Source organism: Ursus arctos, unplaced genomic scaffold, assembly GCF_023065955.2.
Source record: "Ursus arctos isolate Adak ecotype North America unplaced genomic scaffold, UrsArc2.0 scaffold_18, whole genome shotgun sequence".
Lineage (NCBI taxonomy): Eukaryota > Metazoa > Chordata > Mammalia > Carnivora > Ursidae > Ursus > Ursus arctos.
Genome location: NW_026622852.1, coordinates 55,241,406 through 55,261,684, shown reverse-complemented (window position 1 = coordinate 55,261,684; position 20,279 = coordinate 55,241,406). Strand labels below are relative to the sequence as shown.

Here is a 20,279-nt window from a genome sequence, read left to right as displayed (position 1 = left end):
TGTCTGGGATTCCACGGTTCGAGGGTCAGTGCTTCCTGCCAAGCTCCTGGAGGCACACACGAAGCCATTAAAATAAAGGGCTTTGTGTTAGCTGGGCTGATGTGCCCCAGGGCCTGGCATGGGGCCTGGCATAGAGTGGCTGCTCAGTGAGTTGTTTTGAACCGGGCACTGAACATCCTTCACAGCAGTGGGCAAGATATATGGGGCCCTTGCTGTCCCAGGGCTCACAGCCTGTCGCCTGTGTGGCTTGTGAGCCTGGATGAGGAAGACTGAGCAGGGGTCCCACTTCTCCAGGGGATGAGGCTGATTCTCTTCCTCCTCATCCCACTCTGCTAAGACCTCGGTCTTACTAATCCAAGTCCAGACAGGTGACGAAAGTGAGTAAAGCTGGCCGAGTGTGAGACATTAAGAAGCGGCAGGGACTGCGGCCAACCTTCATGGCATTTGAAATCCGGTGTTTTCAAGAAGCATTGAGCTGGCCAGTAGAAAACCGCAACCTAACTAAGGGCCAAGTATGGTCTGTGGCCACGAGTTGGCCATGGCCAGCGTCCACAGTACTGGATGAGGAGTCTGGAGACCAGAATTTACTTCTGGGACCATCTTCTGAGTGTGTGACCTGGGACAAACCACTGATTCAGTCTCCCCACCTGCGCTCTGGAGGATGGGTCATGTTCACCTCTGAGGCTTTGTGCCAGGAAGTTGCTGGAAGACCCGGACGGACGCCGGCGTGCAGTGAGGCAGCTGCGGCTTTGAAAGTGCCCGGCAGCAGCAGAGAGCCGTGGGCCACCTGCGGAGCCCTCCACAGCTGGGAAGATTAGTCTCTTCCACAAGACAACACCCATTACCATGTTCCAATAGCCATCACTTCCGCTAGGAGAGCCACAGATGAGATATCGATTGCGCTGACCCCAAGCTAGCCCTTTCCCCAGCCTGAGAGGCGTGCAGATCAGCTCTGTGCCTGGGCCTTGGCCGCCAGGCCGGGCTACTCCTCCCCGCAGCTGCCTGGGGCCTTGAGATCCAGGTGAGGCGGACAGCGGCCCCACCAGGTGGGCCTGTGGGCTGGCCGGCGCCCGGGCTCCGAGCCTTTATTCCATGAGCTCGTTGCTGTCCAGAAGGGCAGCTGGGGAGACGGGGGGTTTCCCATGAGCAGAGGTGTGCACGTGGGAAAGGAGGGTCTGCGTGGAGCCTCTGACGTGACGTCTGGCTGGAGAATGGGGAGAAGTGGGGAGTGAGGCTGCAGTCGGGGGAGGGCAATCTGATGCCAGCATTTGGACCGGTAGGGCAAGCTTTGGGGCAGGACGCAACCTCACCTTTGTCACTTGGGACTTTGGCCTCCATCCCAGGAAGTCCAGCCCTCTGGCAGCTCCTCACGTCTGCTCCTTCTCCCACAATTCAGGCACCGGAGCACTTGAAATGGAGAGGGGAACACCCTCGGACCCGCGCTGCAGGGGCAGGCCGCCCCAGCATGCCGCCCCCACCGCAGCCCGCGGCCACGCACATCACCCATGCGTGAGCTAAATATCTTAGGAGAGATCAGCTGAGAGCGGAGGCAGGTGCAGCCTCCTTCCTTCCTTCATTCTCTCATTCACTCATTTAGGGAATCCCGCAGGGCAGGAACCAGCCACAGCCCAGAGCTCTCAACAGGCAAGCAAGCAGCCCTTGGGGGTCCCTGCCACCAGCACTGTGACCGGGCGGCCTCGGTGGCTTTGAGCTTTGTCCACTTTCCCATGTGCCCAACGTGCCTCCATGAATTTTTGAAAAGAAACAAGGTGTCTTTTTTCTTCCCCCAACCTTACGATTTCGCAGAGTCTCACGGTGGCACCGGGGAGCCTTCTGGGCACTGGCAAGGTTCCCTGTCTTCATCTGACTGGTGCTTTCACGGGTGCATACAACGCACCACGCTGTCCACTGCAGATTCGTGCACGTCACCGTCCGTGGGCGTGCGTGGATGTGGGCGTGCCTTAGTGTGTCGGCACGTTGTGCCTCAGCAAAAACCAACGCCGTCTTCCACCTTTGACCAGGAATGTTCTGCTTCTTCTAAGAACAGGGGGCCTGGAAGGTGGGCCTGGCCGGCTGCCTGGTGGCTTGGATCTCTCCTTGTCTCCCCAGCCCCAGAAGGTGAAAGGGCTCTAGGGTCCTTGCTCAAGACTGAGGCCCAGGATACCAGCACCTGACTTCTCGGGATCCCATAGATGAGAAACCCTCCCTCACCCAGCCAGGAGCTAGAGGAAGGAGAGGGGGTGCATTTAGAAACAGTAATAAAATAATAACTAAGATGGGATGGAAGAATTCATTCATTTAACATAATTTCATTGAGAACGTCTTATCCGTGAAATCCTGGGCTGAGCGCCAGGTGATAGAGTGATGGGCCCCGTGTCCACGCTCACTGCTCTCAGGGTACCTGCAGCCTGCAAGGCAGACGGAACCCATCCCGGGAATGTCCAGCACTGAGTGTTTACAGAAAGCTGGAGGATGTGCCCCTCCATCTTGAAGGACAAGAAAGTGGCATTTGTCAGGGTCCTGGGCTCATCAGCTCAGAGCCAGTGGCTGCTGATAAGTCAAATGCAAAGTCAAATTGTCACAGGCCAAACGCAGCAAGGGAGTGCCTGTTCCCTGGCAGGCCTGCTACGTGGGCTGACAACCACGGCTGGAAACCAGGAGCCCTGACGCCCACGGTTGCTGCGTCATAAAGTGGCCCTGCGAGGCGGGCACTGTAATTATCTGGGTTTGATAGCTGAGGACACTGAGGCTGATGAGAAATACTAAAGAAGTCATCCCAGGTCCCTGGTTAGGAAGTGGCAGAGGCATAATTCGAACTCAGGTCTGAGCAGCCTCACCTGTAAAACGAGGGTTCTCCACCCCCTCCTTTTCTCACCGTGATTGTGAAGCTCCCATGGTGTAAAGAAGGAGGAGAAAGGGCCTTGTGAACTGTCCATCCGGGGTGCGCATAAAAGGCAGTTTTTATTTGCAGTGATCAGCCTCTGATGCTGCCGTGCCTCTCCCGTGGAGCAAGGATGGAGACCAGGCTCTGTCCCAGCAGCCCACCGTGCGCCCCCGGGCGTCCTCTAATATCCCCGGGAGGAAGGACCCATTATGATCCCATCCTACAGATGGAGAAACCAAAGCTCATGCGTGTTAAGTACTTACCCAAGTTCTCGAGGGGACAGAGGAGTGGCCGGGAGTTAGTATGGGTAGCCTATGTCCGGCGCCTGAGCTGCCCCCGTGGCCCCATTCCACCTGCCTCGTCCACAGCTGCCTCGTGAGAGTCCTTTGCTCCACTCTGGCTGGACGCCTTCCTCGCCTGCCAGGGGCTGGCTCCAGCCAGCGCCTTCCTAGACCATGCTCTTCCCCATCCTTTCTTTAACACTGGCCATCTTTCCTCCTTGCATCAAAAACATTATTTTTTAAAAAGATTTTATTATTCATTTGAGAGAGAGAGAGGGAGCACAAGCAAGAGGAGAGGCAGAGGGGGAGGGAGAGAATCTCAAGTAGACTCCCCACTGAGTGCGGAGCCTGATGTGGGGCTCGATCCCAACCTTGAGATCATGACCTGAGCTGAAACCAAGAGTCGGACACTTAACCAACTGAGCCACCCAGGCGCCCCTTGAATTTCCTGATTGACTTGAGAGCTAAGAACATGCCTAGAGAGAGATCTCCAATGTTGGCAATGAGCTGGTTCAGACATACCTGGACTTCTGTGGTGGCCTGGGGACAACTTCATGGAAGCCTATAACCAGGGGGTGAGGGAATCGTGGGTCTCCCAAGGACAACATCTACCCGAGAGAAGCGGAGTCATTCCTAATGAGCTAATCCCTACAACAAGAACTGTAGCTAGAGGACAGACAAGGTGTTCCACTGAGAGCTGGGACTGTTGGTTGAAACCATCAGCAACCCAGACCACTTGGCCACACCCATATGCCTCGATATAGTGGGGCTGTGTTACGTGAAACGCTAAGAGTCCTAACATCTCAGTGTCCAAGCAACCCTACTCTAGATCCCTAAGGTGGTGGTTTCCTCCCACTTCTCAGTGGAGTTGGGGGTCCGTGGTCGTGAGAGCAGGGACAGTGGCATGCCAAGGTTGTAGGTAGTGGCTGGAACAAGGTAACAGGAGCGACAGGAGGTGAGTGAAAGCAGGACCTGGGCTGTGGGATGATGATTGGATTTACTTCTAGAGCAGGGTTGGGCCCCCAACTAGGGGGGAGAGGGAGTATGTCTTTCTGAAGTTCCTTGGACGTGGCTTCTGAGCTAATGAAGACTGGGTGGATATTCACTCATTCAGCAAATACTTACTGGACACCGGTTATGGACCAGGTATGGTTTCAGCAGCTGGGACACAGCTGTGAATAGAATAGACCTGATCTCTGCCCACATGGAGCTCCCTGTCCTGGTGGGAGGGACACCCAACAATGCCCAGCATCTAATAAAAAATTATTAGGCACACAAAGTAAATCGGTGCATAACAGGTCAAGCGGTGATGCGTGATAAGGAGCAGAGAAAGGCAGGGTAAAGGGTGTAGCAAGTGGCAAGTCCGGTCTATCAACAGCGAGCCTTGGGGCTGTCTCAGGCAGGAGGCTCTAGGCAGAGCCGGCCTGCTTGGGGAACAGCAAGCTAGAGAGTGGGCTGGACAGAGTGAGAGGGAGAGTGAAGAGAGGTGAGGAAGGGGGTTAGTAGGGAGCCAGATCCTGAAAGGATTCGTAGGCCACAGTAAATATCGATGATCTGTTTCTGCATGAAAAAGAACCCAAACTAAACACCCTAGAACCAAACTTTATTCATTCTCATGAGCCTAGAGGGTGTTGTTTGGATGATTCTTTGGCTGGTCTCGTGTGGGATCATTCAGGCAGCTGCTGTCATCTTCTGGCTCGGCTCATGCAGTCTCACTTCTGTGTCCGGTGGTTCGAGCTGGCTGGAGTAAGGACTTCGGATTTTATGTCGAGCGAGATAGGAGCCACAGTGGAGACAGCAAGGATGAGAAACGATGTGATGTATGTAAACTGAGAGGAAAAACTGCCCAAAATATTGCAAATTTGATAAAAATCCATGGATTCGAGCTCAATGAACCCACAAAATAGACATAAAGCCATAACAACTCCTAATCAAATTGCTGAAAACCAGCAATAAAGAAAGTCTTAAAAGCAGGCAGAAAAAAGAAACGTTACAGAAAGAGGGACAAAAAATGCTGTTTCTAGTTAATTTGATCGAGAAAACACAAGGACACAAATTACCAAGGTAAGTAATGAAAGAGGAACATCACTATCGATCCTAATACGTTAAAAAGATAATTAGGAGCCTTTCCAGCGGTGACGACCTCCCCGTGAGAACATGCCCCTCTCGAAGGACCTCCTCTACCCGTCCTGGGAAGAGGACAGAGGAAGACAAGAAGGAAGCGCCTGGTTCAGAGCCCCAACTCCTACTCGCGGACGTGAAATGTCCAGGATGTTACAAAATCACCACTGGCTTTAGCCATGCACAGAACGGTAGTTCTGTGTGTTGGCTGCTCCACTGTCCCTTGCCAGCCTACAGGAGGAAAAGCGAGGCTTCCAGAAGGATGCTTCTTCAGACAGAGGCAGCGCTAAAAGCACCCTGAATCAAGATGAGTGGGAAACCATCCCAATAAACACATTTTGGGGGAAAAAAGGAAAAAAGATCATAAGGAAATATCATGAAAGGCTTTATGCCCATAAAATTGGCAGCCTAAATGAAGTGGGTCAATTCCCCCAAAGACACAAATTAACCAAAGTGACCCAAGAGGAAATGGACAATATGAATGACCCTATGTGAATCAAAGAAACTGAACTCACACTATAAAAGCTTCCCACCAAGAAAATTCCAGGCCCAGATGGCTTCCCTGGTCAATTGTATCAAACATTGTAGAAAGAAACATTACCGATCCTACAGGAGGATAAATACAAAACATTCCTTTCTTATTTTTAATCGTTTAAAAATATTTGGCAATCCAGGGGCGCCTGGGTGGCACAGCGGTTAAGCGTCTGCCTTTGGCTCAGGGCGTGATCCCAGCGTTATGGGATCGAGCCCCACATCAGGCTCTTCCGCTACGAGCCTGCTTCTTCCTCTCCCACTCCCCCTGCTTGTGTTCCCCCTCTCGCTGGCTGTCTCTATCTCTGTCGAATAAATAAATAAAATCTTTAAAAAAAAGATATATGGCAATCCAAAGCAAAAGAAATAGCAACATACTAGGGGTTTTGAAAAAAGTAATGCCTACGACAAGAACACAAAAGGGAATGTTCTAAGGTTGTTGTGTTAGAAGATTCTCGTATCACGCACGAAACCCTAGAGAATCCACCAAAAAGGCAAAAAAAGTATAGCTAATAAACCAACCACCCAACATACTCAGTTGAATTCCATAAAGGGCAGGAAAACAATTTAGATGTGGAAAAACGAAATCCATAAATGGGAGAAAGTTGGGTAACTTAGTTGTTTTCCCCTCCAATATAGCAGGCTATTATGTAGCCGTTGTGTGTGAGAAGAGATTTGATGACGTAGGGAACCGTTCGTGATACAGTGGTAACATTTTCAAGCACAGTGCAACATCGGCTTTTAAAATACTTTAACCTAAAGAACGCTGCAAAAATATTTAAAAGCGTCGAAAAATACGACCGTAAAGAAATACAATAAGTATAAGCAGTGTTTGTAACTGGGATGGTAAGTGGATGGCTGATCATTCTTGCCATAAAATTTTAATTTTTCATAAGATGCAGCCCACATGATGATTAAGGACATAAACAAGGCTTTGGGGGTCAGCCAGGCCAGGGCTTGGTTCTTGGCTGTCCTCTTGCTTGCTGAGTGACCTTTGGCAAATCCATTTCTCTGCATCTGTTGCTTCCTCTGCAAAGTGGAGATGGAAGTGTCTACCTCGCACTGTTGTTTTGGAGTTCCAGCGAGATAATGTGAGCAAAGCGTATAGCAAAGTGTTTGGCAAAATTAATACTGAAGTAATTCATTTATAACTCTTATAATCAGAGAAAAGTACATTGTCAAGACATAACTTGTTTGGAAAGAAACCCTCATTGACAAAGGCAGTAGAATGATCAGAACCAGGGCAGGGCCCAGAGGACCAGCACTCAAGTCTTCCCAGTAAAGATGCTCCTGGTTCCACGTATGCAGAACTCCCTCATCAAGCTTAAGCCCTACAGGACAATTGGTTATGAGAACCCCAGGGTGTCTTACAGAATCTGGACTGAGAAATGGCACCATTAATGCCACCAGCACCGGGGTGCCTGGTTGGCTCAGTTGATTGTCTGCTTCTTGATCTCAGTTCAGGTCTTGATCTTGGAACCTGAGTTCGGGCCATGCATCGGGCTCTGTGATGGGCACGGAGTATCCTTAAAAACCAAAAAAAACCTTCCATCAGCACCATGGTTTATACCAGGGTGGGAACTGGGGTTCTTGACCTAAAACCCACTCTTCCCATCTCCTTCCTCCTGCTTCTGTCTACTCCCTCTGCTTTCCCCGGCACAGAGCATCCTACCCCGCCCAAGCGTGCCTGTCCTCACTTCCGGCTCTTTGTGCCAGCCCAGTTCCTGGGAGTGAGACTCTGATTGGCCCCACTTGGGTCAGGTGTCCAGTCACGGTCCAATGAGCTAAGGCTGAGGGGGCGGAGTCACTGTACAGACATGGCGGCTTTGGGCTCTGGTTGGTGGAGGAGCAGTAGCGGGAACCTTGCAGGCCAGGTGGCGTCACTCGAGAGTGTCCGTGAAATTCTGTGCCTGTCTTTTTCTGTTCTATGTCCAGGCCTTTCTTCTTACTGGGGGGCTCCTCCTCCTCCACAATTTAGGCTACTCGAGACCACCGTGCTGTGGCGGGGGAGCCTCGTGTGGTCAGTCATGGCCACCATTCCCAGGTGTCGTCTGTGGGCAATGGCGGGACAGCTCTCCGGTACGTCACCCAAACTCTCCTTGGTTACCCTGTGACATGGCGCGCGGCCACAGTCGGTGACAAAATGCCAGGCTGACCCAGGGGGGCATATCTGGATTCCCTGGTTTTTGTTGGAGGAGAGACCTTCCGATCCTTCCAGAAAAACAGGTTCCCCGGCAAAAGGTGGCTTTGGCAGCGCTTAAATCAGAAAACACAGAGGTTGGTCTAAGAAGAACATGACTGACTACACACGCGCGCACACACACACACACACCCCCTCTCTGCAGAAATAAAGAAACAGAAGACTCATGTATCTTTTTTTAATAGTCATTTTACATCTCCCCACTGCAGCGCCCCCCCTTCCCTCCGATGACCACTTCAGCAGGCTACAGGGGAGCAGGGAACAAAGCTGGGGCCTGGCACCCCCACCAGGCCGCCAGCCCAGGAGAACAAGTCACAATTACAAATTATCATAACAATTAGCGCCTGTACTTGGGAGATGGGCAAATGAGGAGGCCCAGCTCCTCATTGTCAGCCGGTCTATTTGGCAGTGACCTTGCTCTGGAGGCGATGATATTCCTTCAGCCTGTAAACCAGATTGAAAACAAAGAAAAACGTAAATTAACAGTAACAACATGCACTCCGTTCAATTAATTCAGGCAGAACCCGGGTGGCGGGGGCAGCTGTTAGTTAAGATGTGTGTGAAGTTGTCTTTTTTCTCCCCCTCTGTTCCCGCTCCTGCCCTGGCCCCTCCTGCCCTCCAATCAGGATAATGTAATTAATTTATCTTTGGGGGAAAACATTGCTTGGCATTGTCGAAGACAAAGCATTTAACTGGCAATGGGAGAGATGAAGAGGCCATTATGAAAACCCGATGTGTTTGGAGCCATTTAAAAGGGTTTATAGTCATAAAATACAGAGGGCGAAGGAGGCGGGGCGGTGAAGGTGATTGTTGGAGCGGAGAGCGCCCGGGAAGGTCAGGCCAGATTCAGCGTCTCTCCCAGTCTCTCGGCTCCAGGGACAAGAGCCTAGCGTTGGGAGAAAATGGTGGCTCTGTGCCCAGCACATGTGTCAGGGAGACAAGAGAGACTCGTGCCTTCTTCCCAATGCCAAGCTCTGAGAGAAGGAAGTTGGTGACTCAGAACTCAGAGTTGGACAGACACACCTTCTGAACTTAGCTCCACGGCTTCCTAGCTGTGTGACTGCGGGCAGCTTACTTGACCACTCTGGGCCTGTTTCTGGAGTTGTAAATTCGTGTAAGAATTCAATGCGACAACCCGGGAGAGTGCCTGGAAGTTGGCGTACGGTAGCTGCCGGTCAACGACCCTGTTTGCCTTTGTGCGTGCCCCTCCCGGCCCCGGGTCACACCCAGGCTGAGCACGGGAGCTGCCAGGGTCTGGGCTGAGTGCTTGATTTCCCGGGACTCTCACAAGTTTGCCACACCTCTGACGTGGCTGTGGTCAATACCCCGCTTGTGTTCCCAGGGGTCCGGAAGGGGTCAGACCATCCTGCAGAGCCAGGATCTGAACCCAGGTCTGGGTGGCTTCAGATGACGCAAGCTACCCCGACTAGGCCACGGGCGTCCACGTGGCTACGACGGTTTCCAGCTAGACTTGCAGCTCAGGTATGGTGACAGGTAGGCACCAGGTGCCTTCTGGCCTCGTGGCTTTTTGAGGTCCCTTTCTACCTCTGGGCCATTTGCCTTTCTAACCTGCCCACGCAAGGAGCTCCTAGTGGAGTCTTTCTTGCAGCTGGACAGGGTGGAAGGGAGTGTCCGAGGCAAAGGGCAGGATCCAGAAACAGGGAACCCACGTGCCCAGGACCCTGTGTGGCTTCCAGCTATGCCTTCTGCCCCTCTGAGAACAGGAGCAGGCGGGGCCCAAAGCAGGCACTGAAGATGCTGTGGGCAAGGGGCAGGAGGGTGGCGCTTGTCTAGGACAGGACAGCGGTCGGAGCAGCTGCTGCCCACACCTGGGGGGTCCAAAGACCCATCAGGGCCCAGAGCTGCTCACCTGAGCGAGTTGATATTGATGAACCCCGTGGCATCGACTGGCTCATAATCGCCCTGCACGTTCATGCTGCAAAGAGAGAGGAGAAGCCCGTCAGCACACCCCACGCCTTGCTTCCGACGTCAGAGGATCTCTGGGGCCGGGGACAGCTCAGGCTCGCAGGTACCCAGGGCATCTCTGCCGGGTTGGCCCAAACTCTGGCTTCTCATTGAGCTTCTGTCCAATTCAGGAGCCCTCCTACGGGCCGGGCCCCGTGCCCAGGGCTGGGGAGCAGGGAGCCTCATCCCTCCCACGTGAATGGACAGGGAGGGTCCCGGCTCCGCCAGTGCCAGCTGGTGAAATCCTCCGACGAACCAGAGAACTGTGTAAGGCGAGGACACACCTGGGAGCCAGCTGTCCCCTCAGGGCTATGGGGGGGCTCTGAGAGGGATCTCCAGCAACAGCTGATGGCATCCAGTGGCCCGAAGGCCCAGGAGGCCACGGGGTGCACCCGGGAAAGCCTCGGATTTGTGACCGTGCCCTTGAAGCTCTCAGTGCCGGGGAGGGGGGCCCCAGCACAAGATCCATCCACAAACCTGCCCCCTGCCCCCTGCCCGGTTGGCCCCGAGAAGCGCCTGGTCGGCCGCCACTGCTATAAACACTTCCCCCGTCTACAACTGCCATCTTCCACATGGGACAGCCTTTATCTTCCGGGCTGTTTTCACTGAGCCATCCTTTGAGAAACCCTTCCCAACCACAGTCCTTCCGGCCAGGGGCTACCTCCGAGCTCTGCCACCCCTCCCCGCCACAGAGCTTAGGGCACCTAGTCCTACTCAGGCTTTCACTTGCCAAATGGGCCTCTCAGTGTTACCACTGGCTCCACGTGAAATCACGTAGCTGCCACACCTGGCACGCTCTCACTATGACTCGTGTCATTCATTCACTCATTCAGGCATTTAGTAGGCACCTACGGTCTATAGGTGCCGGGGAAACAGGAGCAAGATGGGAACGGGCCCTCGGTGCGTGGGTGGGGCAGGAGACGTCAGCAATCAATCACCCATCTGCCTTAATCACGGCTGTGATAAGCTCTTTGAGGACAAGTTCAGGGCACTGTGGTCTCAGATCTAGCTCGGCACGGCCACCCTCCAAGCCTCTGGTGGGGAGGGGTCCCTCCTCTGTTTCTCACGCGTCCTGCTCTGAATCAGCCCCTTGTCCTCATGTCTCCAGAACTCCAGCCTCAGGACAAAGCAGTCTCAAGGGTCTAGATGACAAGGAGGCAGCCTGTCCCCTCAGGAGCCTTCTCCGGAGAGGTGAGCTTGGGGAGGAGGAGGGCAGAGGGGAATCTGCTGGGTTTTTTCCCCCCCGAGACCTTAAGGCTGTGCCCCTGGCGGGCTCTTTGTGGACTGTGGACTTTTTACAAGTGGGGTCTCTGCGCTCAGCTGTCCTGCAACTTGTTCAGGACTTGGGATCTGTCGCCCTATCCCCGCCGTGCCCCGGCCCTGACCTTCAATGGGCTGCCCTGACCTTCAATGGGCTGCGAAGCTGCACATGAACTCCTGCCCCTTCTCTCCTCCTCCCCACCTCCACTGGCCCCTCCAGGTCTCAGGTGGCGCAAGCAGCAGGAGTAGGCCAGCAAGTCCCCTGTAAGGGGGACGATGTCGGACTTCGGAGGGGCTGCTTCTTGGCACCCCTCGCAGGGCCGAGAAAAAGCTGGACCAAACTAAAGCCTGAGGCTCCGCAGCTCCCTTTTACAGGCCTTGCTCTGGATGAGAAAGCTTACCCCTCCCCAGAGAAATCAAATCGTGGAACACACTCCCACTGTCTGAATCCCCGTCCCCTTCGGAAGGACCCCTGTGCTCGCTTAGGGAGAAGCCACGGTTCAGAGCCCCTTCCAGCTCCCCTCCACGCACATCTGCCTTTTCATCGCCATCTCGCACGTGTCAAAACAAACTTTCCTGCTCCCCTCCCTGGACGGGCGTCCGCCCCACCCCAGCAGCCCCGGCAAAGAGAGGCCCACGTCCAGGGACACACTCCTGCACGCGAGGCTGCAGAAGAGTTCCCAGAGGTGTTTCTCGTGAGCTGAAAAACCTCTTTTTAAAATTGTGGTTTGGGGTGGTGGCGGGGGGGTGGAAAAAGAGTTTACAATGATTTTTTTTTTTTTTTACCTCCCCTGACGGTCTACAGAAAACCTCTGTGCTTTTATTTTTGTTCATTCGAGTGGCTCTGACCTGCTCTATAATTACGTTACTTTCTGCCTACTGTGCCGCGGCATTTCCAGTCCTGCTACCTCTCGCGGCTTCCTCGCTGGTCCCTGTGAGGCTGTCACTCAAGGGCTTTCAAGTCAGCGATGTAGAAATCAAAAAGAAAGGGGAAATGGTCGGAGACACAGTGAGAATAAATGCGCCTGCTTTTCTCTCTTTTTTTCCTTCCCCTTTTTACTTTCTTCATTTAATCTCCCTGAGTGAGGCTGGAAGGTTTAATGAAGGGTTGGGCAGATTATTAGAGGCTGCTGATTCGGAGGGGGAGGGAAGAAAGAGCCAGAGAGAGAAAGAGAGAAGATAATTTGACATTTACCCCGACTGATCTAAACTGATTCGGTTATATTTATGGCTTATAAAGTGTTTAGAAAGATGGAAGGGGGGAGAAGCTCAACGCGGCGAGGACACGGGAAAGAGGGAAAGCATATTGACCGCCAAACAAAACTCGCATGCTAATTCCGAACGGGCCTCCGCTGGGGCTAAGCTGGGCCTGGGACTTGAGTCCAGTGGGGCTGTCGGTGCCCACCTCTTGCGTGGCCGGCTGATCTCCAGAGGGGATGCCGTGATCCTCGGTCAAGGCCATAGTCCAGGCACAAGTGCGGATGCAGCTTCAGAGCCGAGGCTGCCTTTGACCCAGCCCGCCAGGGCTCCACAGCCCGTCCGGGGGCCTGGGCAGCACCGTCAGCGTGGCCTCGAGAGCCCCCTCGGCTCCCCTTCCTGGCTCACTCTGACCCTCCCCTCCCCCACCAGCTTCCTCCTGGCTTCGGAAAACCTGGAGATGTCTGCTACTCTGCCCTGTCTTCCACCCACTTTCTCCTCAATGCCAGACCCGTGTGTCCCAGGGCTGAGCAGACACTCTCCTGGTCCGTCTCCAAGACGATGCACCCTCAAGGTGTCTGAGCCCAAATGCAGGATCTTCCCTCAAGAATCCCCTCAACTCAGGAACTGCCACCCACGTGTGCCCAGCCGGGCGACTGTTAACCTCTCCATCCCCCTCCACATCTAAGCCCTTTCCGTTCTTAACCTTGTAACCACTTGTCAGAGCCTCTGTTTCTCTCATTCCCACCTCACCCAGATCTATCCTCCAGAGCACCAGAAGGACCCTCGAAAAACAAAGGTCTGAGGGCTCCTTCCCTGTAAGATCTGGCTCCGGGATCCTCACCCTTTGGCCCCTGGTTCCTAGTGTTCTTGTATGCCTGGAATGTTCTGGATTCTTCCAAGGCCCAGAACCTCTGTATGTGACCATGTCCCTCGAAACCTCCCTGCTCCCTCTCCACCTGGTTAGCTCCTGTCTTTTGGAGGCCAGCTCAAACGTGGCTTCCTCAGGGAAGCTTCTCCACACCCGTTACTATACCCAGCCAGCCTGTCCTGTGCCTCCTCACAGCCCGACGCCACCTTGCCCCGTTCTACCTTCAGGTGATCATTGGACTGGTGCCTTTGGAAGGTCCACGGGGGGTCTTGGGAGCATCGGTTCTCTTCGTGACTGTCTCCCCCATGCCCTGCCCATGCTCAGTCGCATCTTTGTGGAGAAAGCCCATCAGAAGGGATACTGGCCCTGAGGGTCTGTTCCTCAGCTGGGGGGCAAGTGTGGGGGCACCTACCTCACCAGCTCCTCGTTGTAGAGGGACAGCGGGGACTCCCGGCCGAGGATGTACACCTGGCCCTTGAAGACAGACACCTGCACTTTCCCTTCCACACGCTCCTGGGACTTGGCGATGCAGTGGCGGACGAATTCGCACTCGGGGCTGTGCCAGAAACCTGAGGGGAGGAAACAGCCAGGGCGCCCACTGTGCTGGGGCCTAGGACTGGGTGTCGAGGGAAGGCACCCTGTGCCTCCGTCCATCATGGCGGACCTTGGCGGTGGGGAGGGGGTCTTGGCACCAAGCCCACTTGTCCACAGCCGCACCAAGGATCGAGCCCGCATGCCTGTCCTGTGACCTTGCAGGTGTCTTGTGGGTAAGGAGGGGCCCTCCCTGCCCTTGCAAACAGTCCCCTCTTAAGGATCAGGAGGAGGGGAGCTCACCCTCTGCCTCATGCCAGACATCCAGGGAGCACAACGGGCCAGACCCTGGCAACACACCCGGGAAGGGCCGCTGTCATTTGCCCATAGGGAGCTCGGTCTCCTGGGGACGGCAGACGGCTGTGGGGCAGCAGACCTCAGGTAAGACTCAGACACGTGTGAGCCCGGGCTGAGCGAGGGGAGCACCCAGCAGGGGCAGCTGGGTGGTGGTTCCGGGTCAGAAAGACCACGAGCATGTGGCCTCCGCTGCTCTGAGCCTCTGACTCCTCATCTCCTGAGAGGGGATGGCCCGGCACCGCCCTCCCAGGACCAGTGGACTTATTGTGTGTGGAGACCCCGGGCATCCACACGCTGGCGTCCTGGCCGAGAGCCAGGAAGAGTCTACATGCTGCTCGTATTTTCCTAGGCAGATATTTGAACGGATGAAGCACAGGCTAAGCTCTTCCCTGGACTAGCTCTCGAATTGTCAGAAACAGCCCTACGAGAACACCGCTCTTGGCCTCTCTCTTCTGAGCGAGCAGTAAGGCTCAGGGAAGTTGAGGCTTCTCCAAGATCGCACACGGGCTGCAGCGGGGGCCTGGGGCGGACCTACGTTAGAATAGCTCTGCCTCAGATGATAATCTGGGAGTTTTCCTGTCTGGATGGGACATCCATCAGTATACAAGGTGCCTGGGAAATGGGCTACCCCCCCCATCCACCCTCTGACCCCCAGAGCCCTCAGGCCAGGGAAGGCCATGTGCTCGGTTCCCAGGCTGCCCTGGGGCCGGTATCTCGGCACCAACGTGCTCAGACGCACAGACGGCCATCTCCTCTCCAGTCTCTGCGGAGGGCAGGCGGGCCGTGGCCAGGGTTGGGGGAGGGACAGCTCGAGGGGTAGAGTTTCCCTGAAACGGAGCTGGGAAGGTGAGCCCACCTGGGCAGCTGTGGGGCCAGATGGTGCGAGATCTCCTGCCCTGATAAAGGGCCAGGTCAGCCCCGGGTCTGCAGCTATTGTTGGAGGCCCAGCCTCCAGGGGCACCTGCTGAGGCTCTCCGTGGGAAAGGGGAGCAGGCCTGCTCTGGGACAGGGTCCGGCGGCTTGCAGAGGTGGGGGAGGGCCGGGCAGGGAGAGAAGAGACTGGTCCTCGCCTTCTGGCCACCTGTCATTTGGTTTTGCAGGCTGCCCCACGCTGACAAGCAGGGTACTCTCTTTGCACTGGGTTCCTCATTTGCACAATGAGATATTACTAACCACTCTCCAGGGGGTGTATGGATTCCCCGATGGGATGCAGGCCGAGCACTGAGCATATTAAATTCGAGATTTGAATATAGCCTCCGCCAGCCCTCCCTGTATACAGGGAGACAGGCACCCAGAGAGGTGTCCCCAGCCACAGTGAGATCCTGAAATGTGCTCCTGACTCTAGCCCAGAGCCCCATGGGAGGGGACACTGATCCCCCTCCCCCATGCCCCAGTGGCTTGGCCCTCTTGCTAAGTCAGGATAATTAGACCATTAAGCTCTCCGGCTGGAAGACAGGGAGGAGATGGAGCCTGATTGGGGGGGGGGGGGCAGAAACCCACGTGGGAGCACCTGGCCTGGGATTTATCTCAGGATCTCCCACCTCCACCACATGGGGGTCTCTCATTCAGATTTCTTTTCCCAGCAGACCCAGCCTGGGGCGAGGGACAGTGAGCTTGGCGTGCTGCGTGGGTATCTCAGGTCTGGGGGTGGCCCAAGCACTGTGCTAATCGGGGTGAGAGCCCTCGGTACGAGCTCTGCATTATACCCGCCCTCTTGCTGAAGGAACAGGCGAGGGAGAGGAGGTGAGCTACGTGCCTTAAAGGAGATGGTCCTGAAGCTGGGGTCCTGCCAGAATGAACCTATGGGTTGGGACCAGGGCCCGTGCCTGGATGGAGGGGGTCTGTACAAGCCCACGGGGAAACCTGGGGTTGGGGTGAGGAGAGGGAGATGAACAGGGCATCTAGCAGTGGGGCTGAGGTAGAAGGGCTTCCTTGTGCCTCAGTCTCCCTATCTGTGTTTCCGAGGAAGGCGCATGTCACAGCAGAGCGGCAGGAAGAGACCTGGCCCGGTGCCCTTTATTGTACAGGAGGGGATACTGAGGCTCAGGGTAGACAGACCTACTCGAGGTCACAAACCCAGCCAGAGGCAAGGCCCCAGGTCCCTGACTCTATCCTCGAAAACCACACCGGGCACCTGTAGTTCAGCAACCCACACTGAAGCACTCCTCCATGTCCCAGATTCTCCATTGTTCTAAGCCTGTTACCAATGGTTACGTAGTGAGTCCTAACCATGTGACACGTACATTTATGATCCCCAGTCTGCAGATGAGGGAACCGAGGCACAGGGAGGTTCAATAACCTGCTTAAACCGCTCTGTAACATTCATGTCTCCCTAACGTGAGAAGTCACATCGCACAGCCCCCCTGAGCTGTGGCCGGGACAGGCTGCTGCCCGAGGCGACACTGAGATCTACAAGGGCCTGATGACGTCAGGGGCACCTGAGAAGGGAAGTATCAATAATCCTTTGAAACCTCCTAATCACTGAACCCCATTTGGGGATTTGGAGGGCTCGGTGGGTAACAAAGCAAAGATTCCACCCCACCGGTCAGGTGTAGAGGGCCCATGGGCCAAGCTGTGCCCCAGCCACCGAGGGACCCCCTGATCTCCCTTCCTTAAGGGCCCCAGCCCACCTTCTCGCCCACCCTGGGATCCACTGGGGTGGCCAAGCACCTGGCCTCTGAAGCTGGCTTGTCCTGGGCTCAAACACCCCACTCATTAGCCGTGAAACCGTGTCCAAAGGTCCTGGCCTGCCTGGGGCCCAGCCTCTTCGCCTCGGTGCAGCTAAGATTAGGTAATGCCCACAGGTGCCCAGCTCAGGGTCCTGCAGCAGGAGAGGTGGCGGCCCCTCTATCGTGGGAGGGGAGGGCGGCTGGCGGCCTGCCCTCACTCGGCCTCCCCGGAGGAGCCTCCGAGCCAGCAGCCGGGCCAGGTGCTCTCCCCTATGGGCCTGCCATGCTTAATGACTCTCCTACTTTGTAACCAGAATCCACCTTTCTGCCGAAACCCCGCTGAGCAAGAGAGCCTGCAGGAGACAATGGTATTTAAACACCTGTCTGTACCTGGGGGGGGGGGGGGGGGTGCCTGGCTTCAAAGCTGCCGGATACAATGGGAGGGAGAAATCACCCAGCCAATAACCACTGAGTCCCCTTGAAACCCCAAGATGAGTTACAGTGATTAGGAGCTTTCAGAGGAAATAAAACCTACGAGGGGGAGAAGGAGGGGACGAGAGGAGGGCAATGGAGGCTTATCCTAGGTCGGGATTATTAATATGCACTTTCCCAGGTCCCCCCGATTGTCCAGGCCCCCGAAGCTGTCAATCCCGCCTTGGGTGGCAGCCTGTCCCCCACCACAGCTCAGAGGTACCGTCTGATGTGACTTCTCACATTATACAGCAAGGTCAGCAAACATTTTCAGGAAAGGGCCAGAGAGTAAATATTTCGGGCTCTGCAGGTCACGTGGTCTCTCTCACCAACTCCTCCACTCTGCCCTTGTAGCTCAGAAGCGAGCACAGACAACGTGTAAGCCAGTGCACGTGGCCGGGCCCCAAATGCTATTTACGGACACCGGAATTGGGATTCCCTGTCATTTTCATGGGAAATGAAATAGTATTAATAAACAGTTTTTCCCCCAACCATTTCAAAAATGTGTAAGAAACTAGGCTTCACTCATGGGCCGAACAGAAATGGGCCAAGGGCTGGATCTGGGGACCCCCCGTTACACGGTGTGAGGGATGGGCTTGCAGTCAGGGGGCCTGGATTCCAGCTCTGTGACAGATAAGGTTCCGAGTCTCACCTGTAACATGGGACCCCCCCCCCCCAATACCATGGACTAATGTCACTCCATGCATGGGCTGCTTCTGGCTCAGGCAATGGTCAGGCCGGGGGCCAAGTTCTTGGTCAAGGCAGGCTTTCCCTTGCTTGTGGCAGCTCCAGGTTCTGCCTGGTGACAGCGCGACCTGGGGTCAAACCCAGCTAGGCCACTCCTGGTTGTGTCACTTTGTACGAGGGCCTCTTGCCCTGAGACTCCGTTTCCTCCTCTGTAAAAGGAGCCGGCTGAGGCTCTCCTAGGGACGTCGGGAGGACCCCCTGGGATGGCTCGCATCCCCACCTGGCACATGCTGGGTAAAAGCTGGCCACCCTAGGGATGACACTGCCAAAGCTGTGCAAATCACAGGGGGCAGAGGCAGCCGGGCATCGTAGGGGGACTGGCACACTCCCCTCAACACCCCATGAACAAGGCAGGTCCCGGGACCCCCACCCCCTCACTCCTTGTTCCTTGCCCTCCCGCGATACCCTCCAACCTGCCTCTTTCGGGCTCTCGCGAGGATGGCCGTGGGTGGGGCGGGACTGGAGGAAGGTGCTGTTAGCTTCGGGAGGGGTCGACTCACCCGTGTATACCAGCTCGGCGAATTTCAGGCCCAGGCCCTGTTTGATTTTGCGCACTTCGCGATCCATGGTGAAGGCCTCGATGTCTAAATGAGCGTGGTAAAGGATCGTCCCTGCTGGGGTCTCGTAGATACCTAGCCATTTTTCCAGGCAGGGGGAAAAGGAGAAAAAAGAGAGAAACACATGAAACCCAAACTGTCAGCAAATGACAAAAAAAAAAAAAAATAATAATGACTCGTCTGACAGGAGACAAGCCGGTCGGACCCATTCACTCCCAGCTTGTTGCAAAATGCGCCTGTCATTATGCTCATGCTGGGGCCACGACAGTCCACTCTGCGGCTTGTGGAGAAAATGTCTGGATGCCCCCCTTTGAAGAGGCCCTCAGACGTTGGAAAATGACAGGGTTTCGGAGCTGGTCCCCCCTCCTTCCCAACGCGTGCCCACCGGCCCGCGGCTGAAAACCTGTAATTAAACCAACTGCAGCGGAGCCCAGGGCCCCAACTATCCCTTCCTCCCTTCCACTGGGAGCCGGGGAGGGGACAGCTGTGCACACACTTGCACACACATGCACACATGTGTGCACACACACGCCACCTTCGGCCAGGGGCTCCCTTGCCAGCCACGTCTCTGCAGATAAAGCCTGACGGTCTCCTGCACCGACCCCACGTGCAGATGGGGAAACTGAGCCCGGGAGGAGACCGAACGTGCCCCATGTGGAGCTGGGACCTGGGTCAAGGCACCGAGTCCCTGACCGGTGCGGTCTGCTGCCCCGTGGGTCAGCTGGCGGTGGGGCCCAAACCCAGGAGGTCGTGGGAAGATGGTCTTGCCCGAGCCCCCTCCCGATGACCTCAGGCCCCATGTTTGCATCTCCTCAACAACCTGCTTGGGCCTGAGGGTCTCCAAAGTGACCCTGAGGCGCCTGACCCTGAGCTGAGCAAGGGCCTGGCTGGGGGGGAGGTCTGATTAGTCATCCCACCCTGGATTTGAGGACATGGAGGCACCAGGAGGCAGGACCGCCCACGTGCACACGGCTAGACCCTCTCGAATAAAGTCAGGGGAGCACGCTGAGCTGACCACAGGCAAACCTGACCTGCGTCCGCTCTTCCAATGGGGGAGCAGCAAGAAGGGTCCCCATCCCACCAACGGAAAGCTTCCTTTCCTCCCACCGCATAACGTTGCAGTGTTAAAGGGGCACATTTTCAGTGATCCCGAGAATTTACCACTCTGGCTGCTTTACAAATCAGAAAGGATCTGTGCGCCCGTGTTCGTGGCAGCACTATTCGCCACGGCCAGGAGGTGGAAGCCACCAAAATGTCCATCGCCGGGTGCACGGATAAACACAACGTGGCACGTACACACGGGACAGTACTATCCGGCCTTAAAGAGGGAGGGGATTCCTGACACCTGCTGCAACGTGGATGCCGCTGGAGGAGGGCACGCGGAGTGATGTAAGCCGGGCCCAGGAAGACAGATACTGCCTGATTCCACTTACATGAGGGCCCTGGAGTCCTCGAGTTCACAGACAGGACGTAGGATGGTGGGGGCGGGGGTGGGAGGGCAGGGAGGAGGGGACAGTGGGAAGTTGTTGTCTGGGGGGCGGGCTACGGCGGGGGCTCTCAGTTTGGGAAGGCAGAATCCTGGAGGTGGATCGGGATGACGGTACAGTGTGAACGTACTTACTGCCCCTCAACCGTTG

At 55.6% G+C, this 20,279-nt stretch overlaps 1 protein-coding gene across 2 annotated transcripts in view; it reads right to left on the bottom strand.

Moving 5' to 3' along the window:
* Positions 1–8,181: 8,181 nt before the first annotated feature.
* ASS1 (argininosuccinate synthase 1) overlaps positions 8,182–20,279 on the bottom strand; it is a 51,618-nt gene continuing 39,520 nt past the window's right edge. For both annotated transcript variants that reach the window (XM_026514189.4, XM_026514190.4), the window contains exons 13-16: positions 18,586–18,717; positions 13,723–13,879; positions 9,888–9,953; positions 8,182–8,461 (exon numbers count right to left, since the gene is read on the bottom strand). In XM_026514189.4, coding sequence (XP_026369974.1) covers positions 8,416–8,461; positions 9,888–9,953; positions 13,723–13,879; positions 18,586–18,717 — 401 coding nt within the window. In that variant the 3' untranslated portion in view covers positions 8,182–8,415. The remainder of the gene's footprint in view (positions 8,462–9,887; positions 9,954–13,722; positions 13,880–18,585; positions 18,718–20,279) is intronic.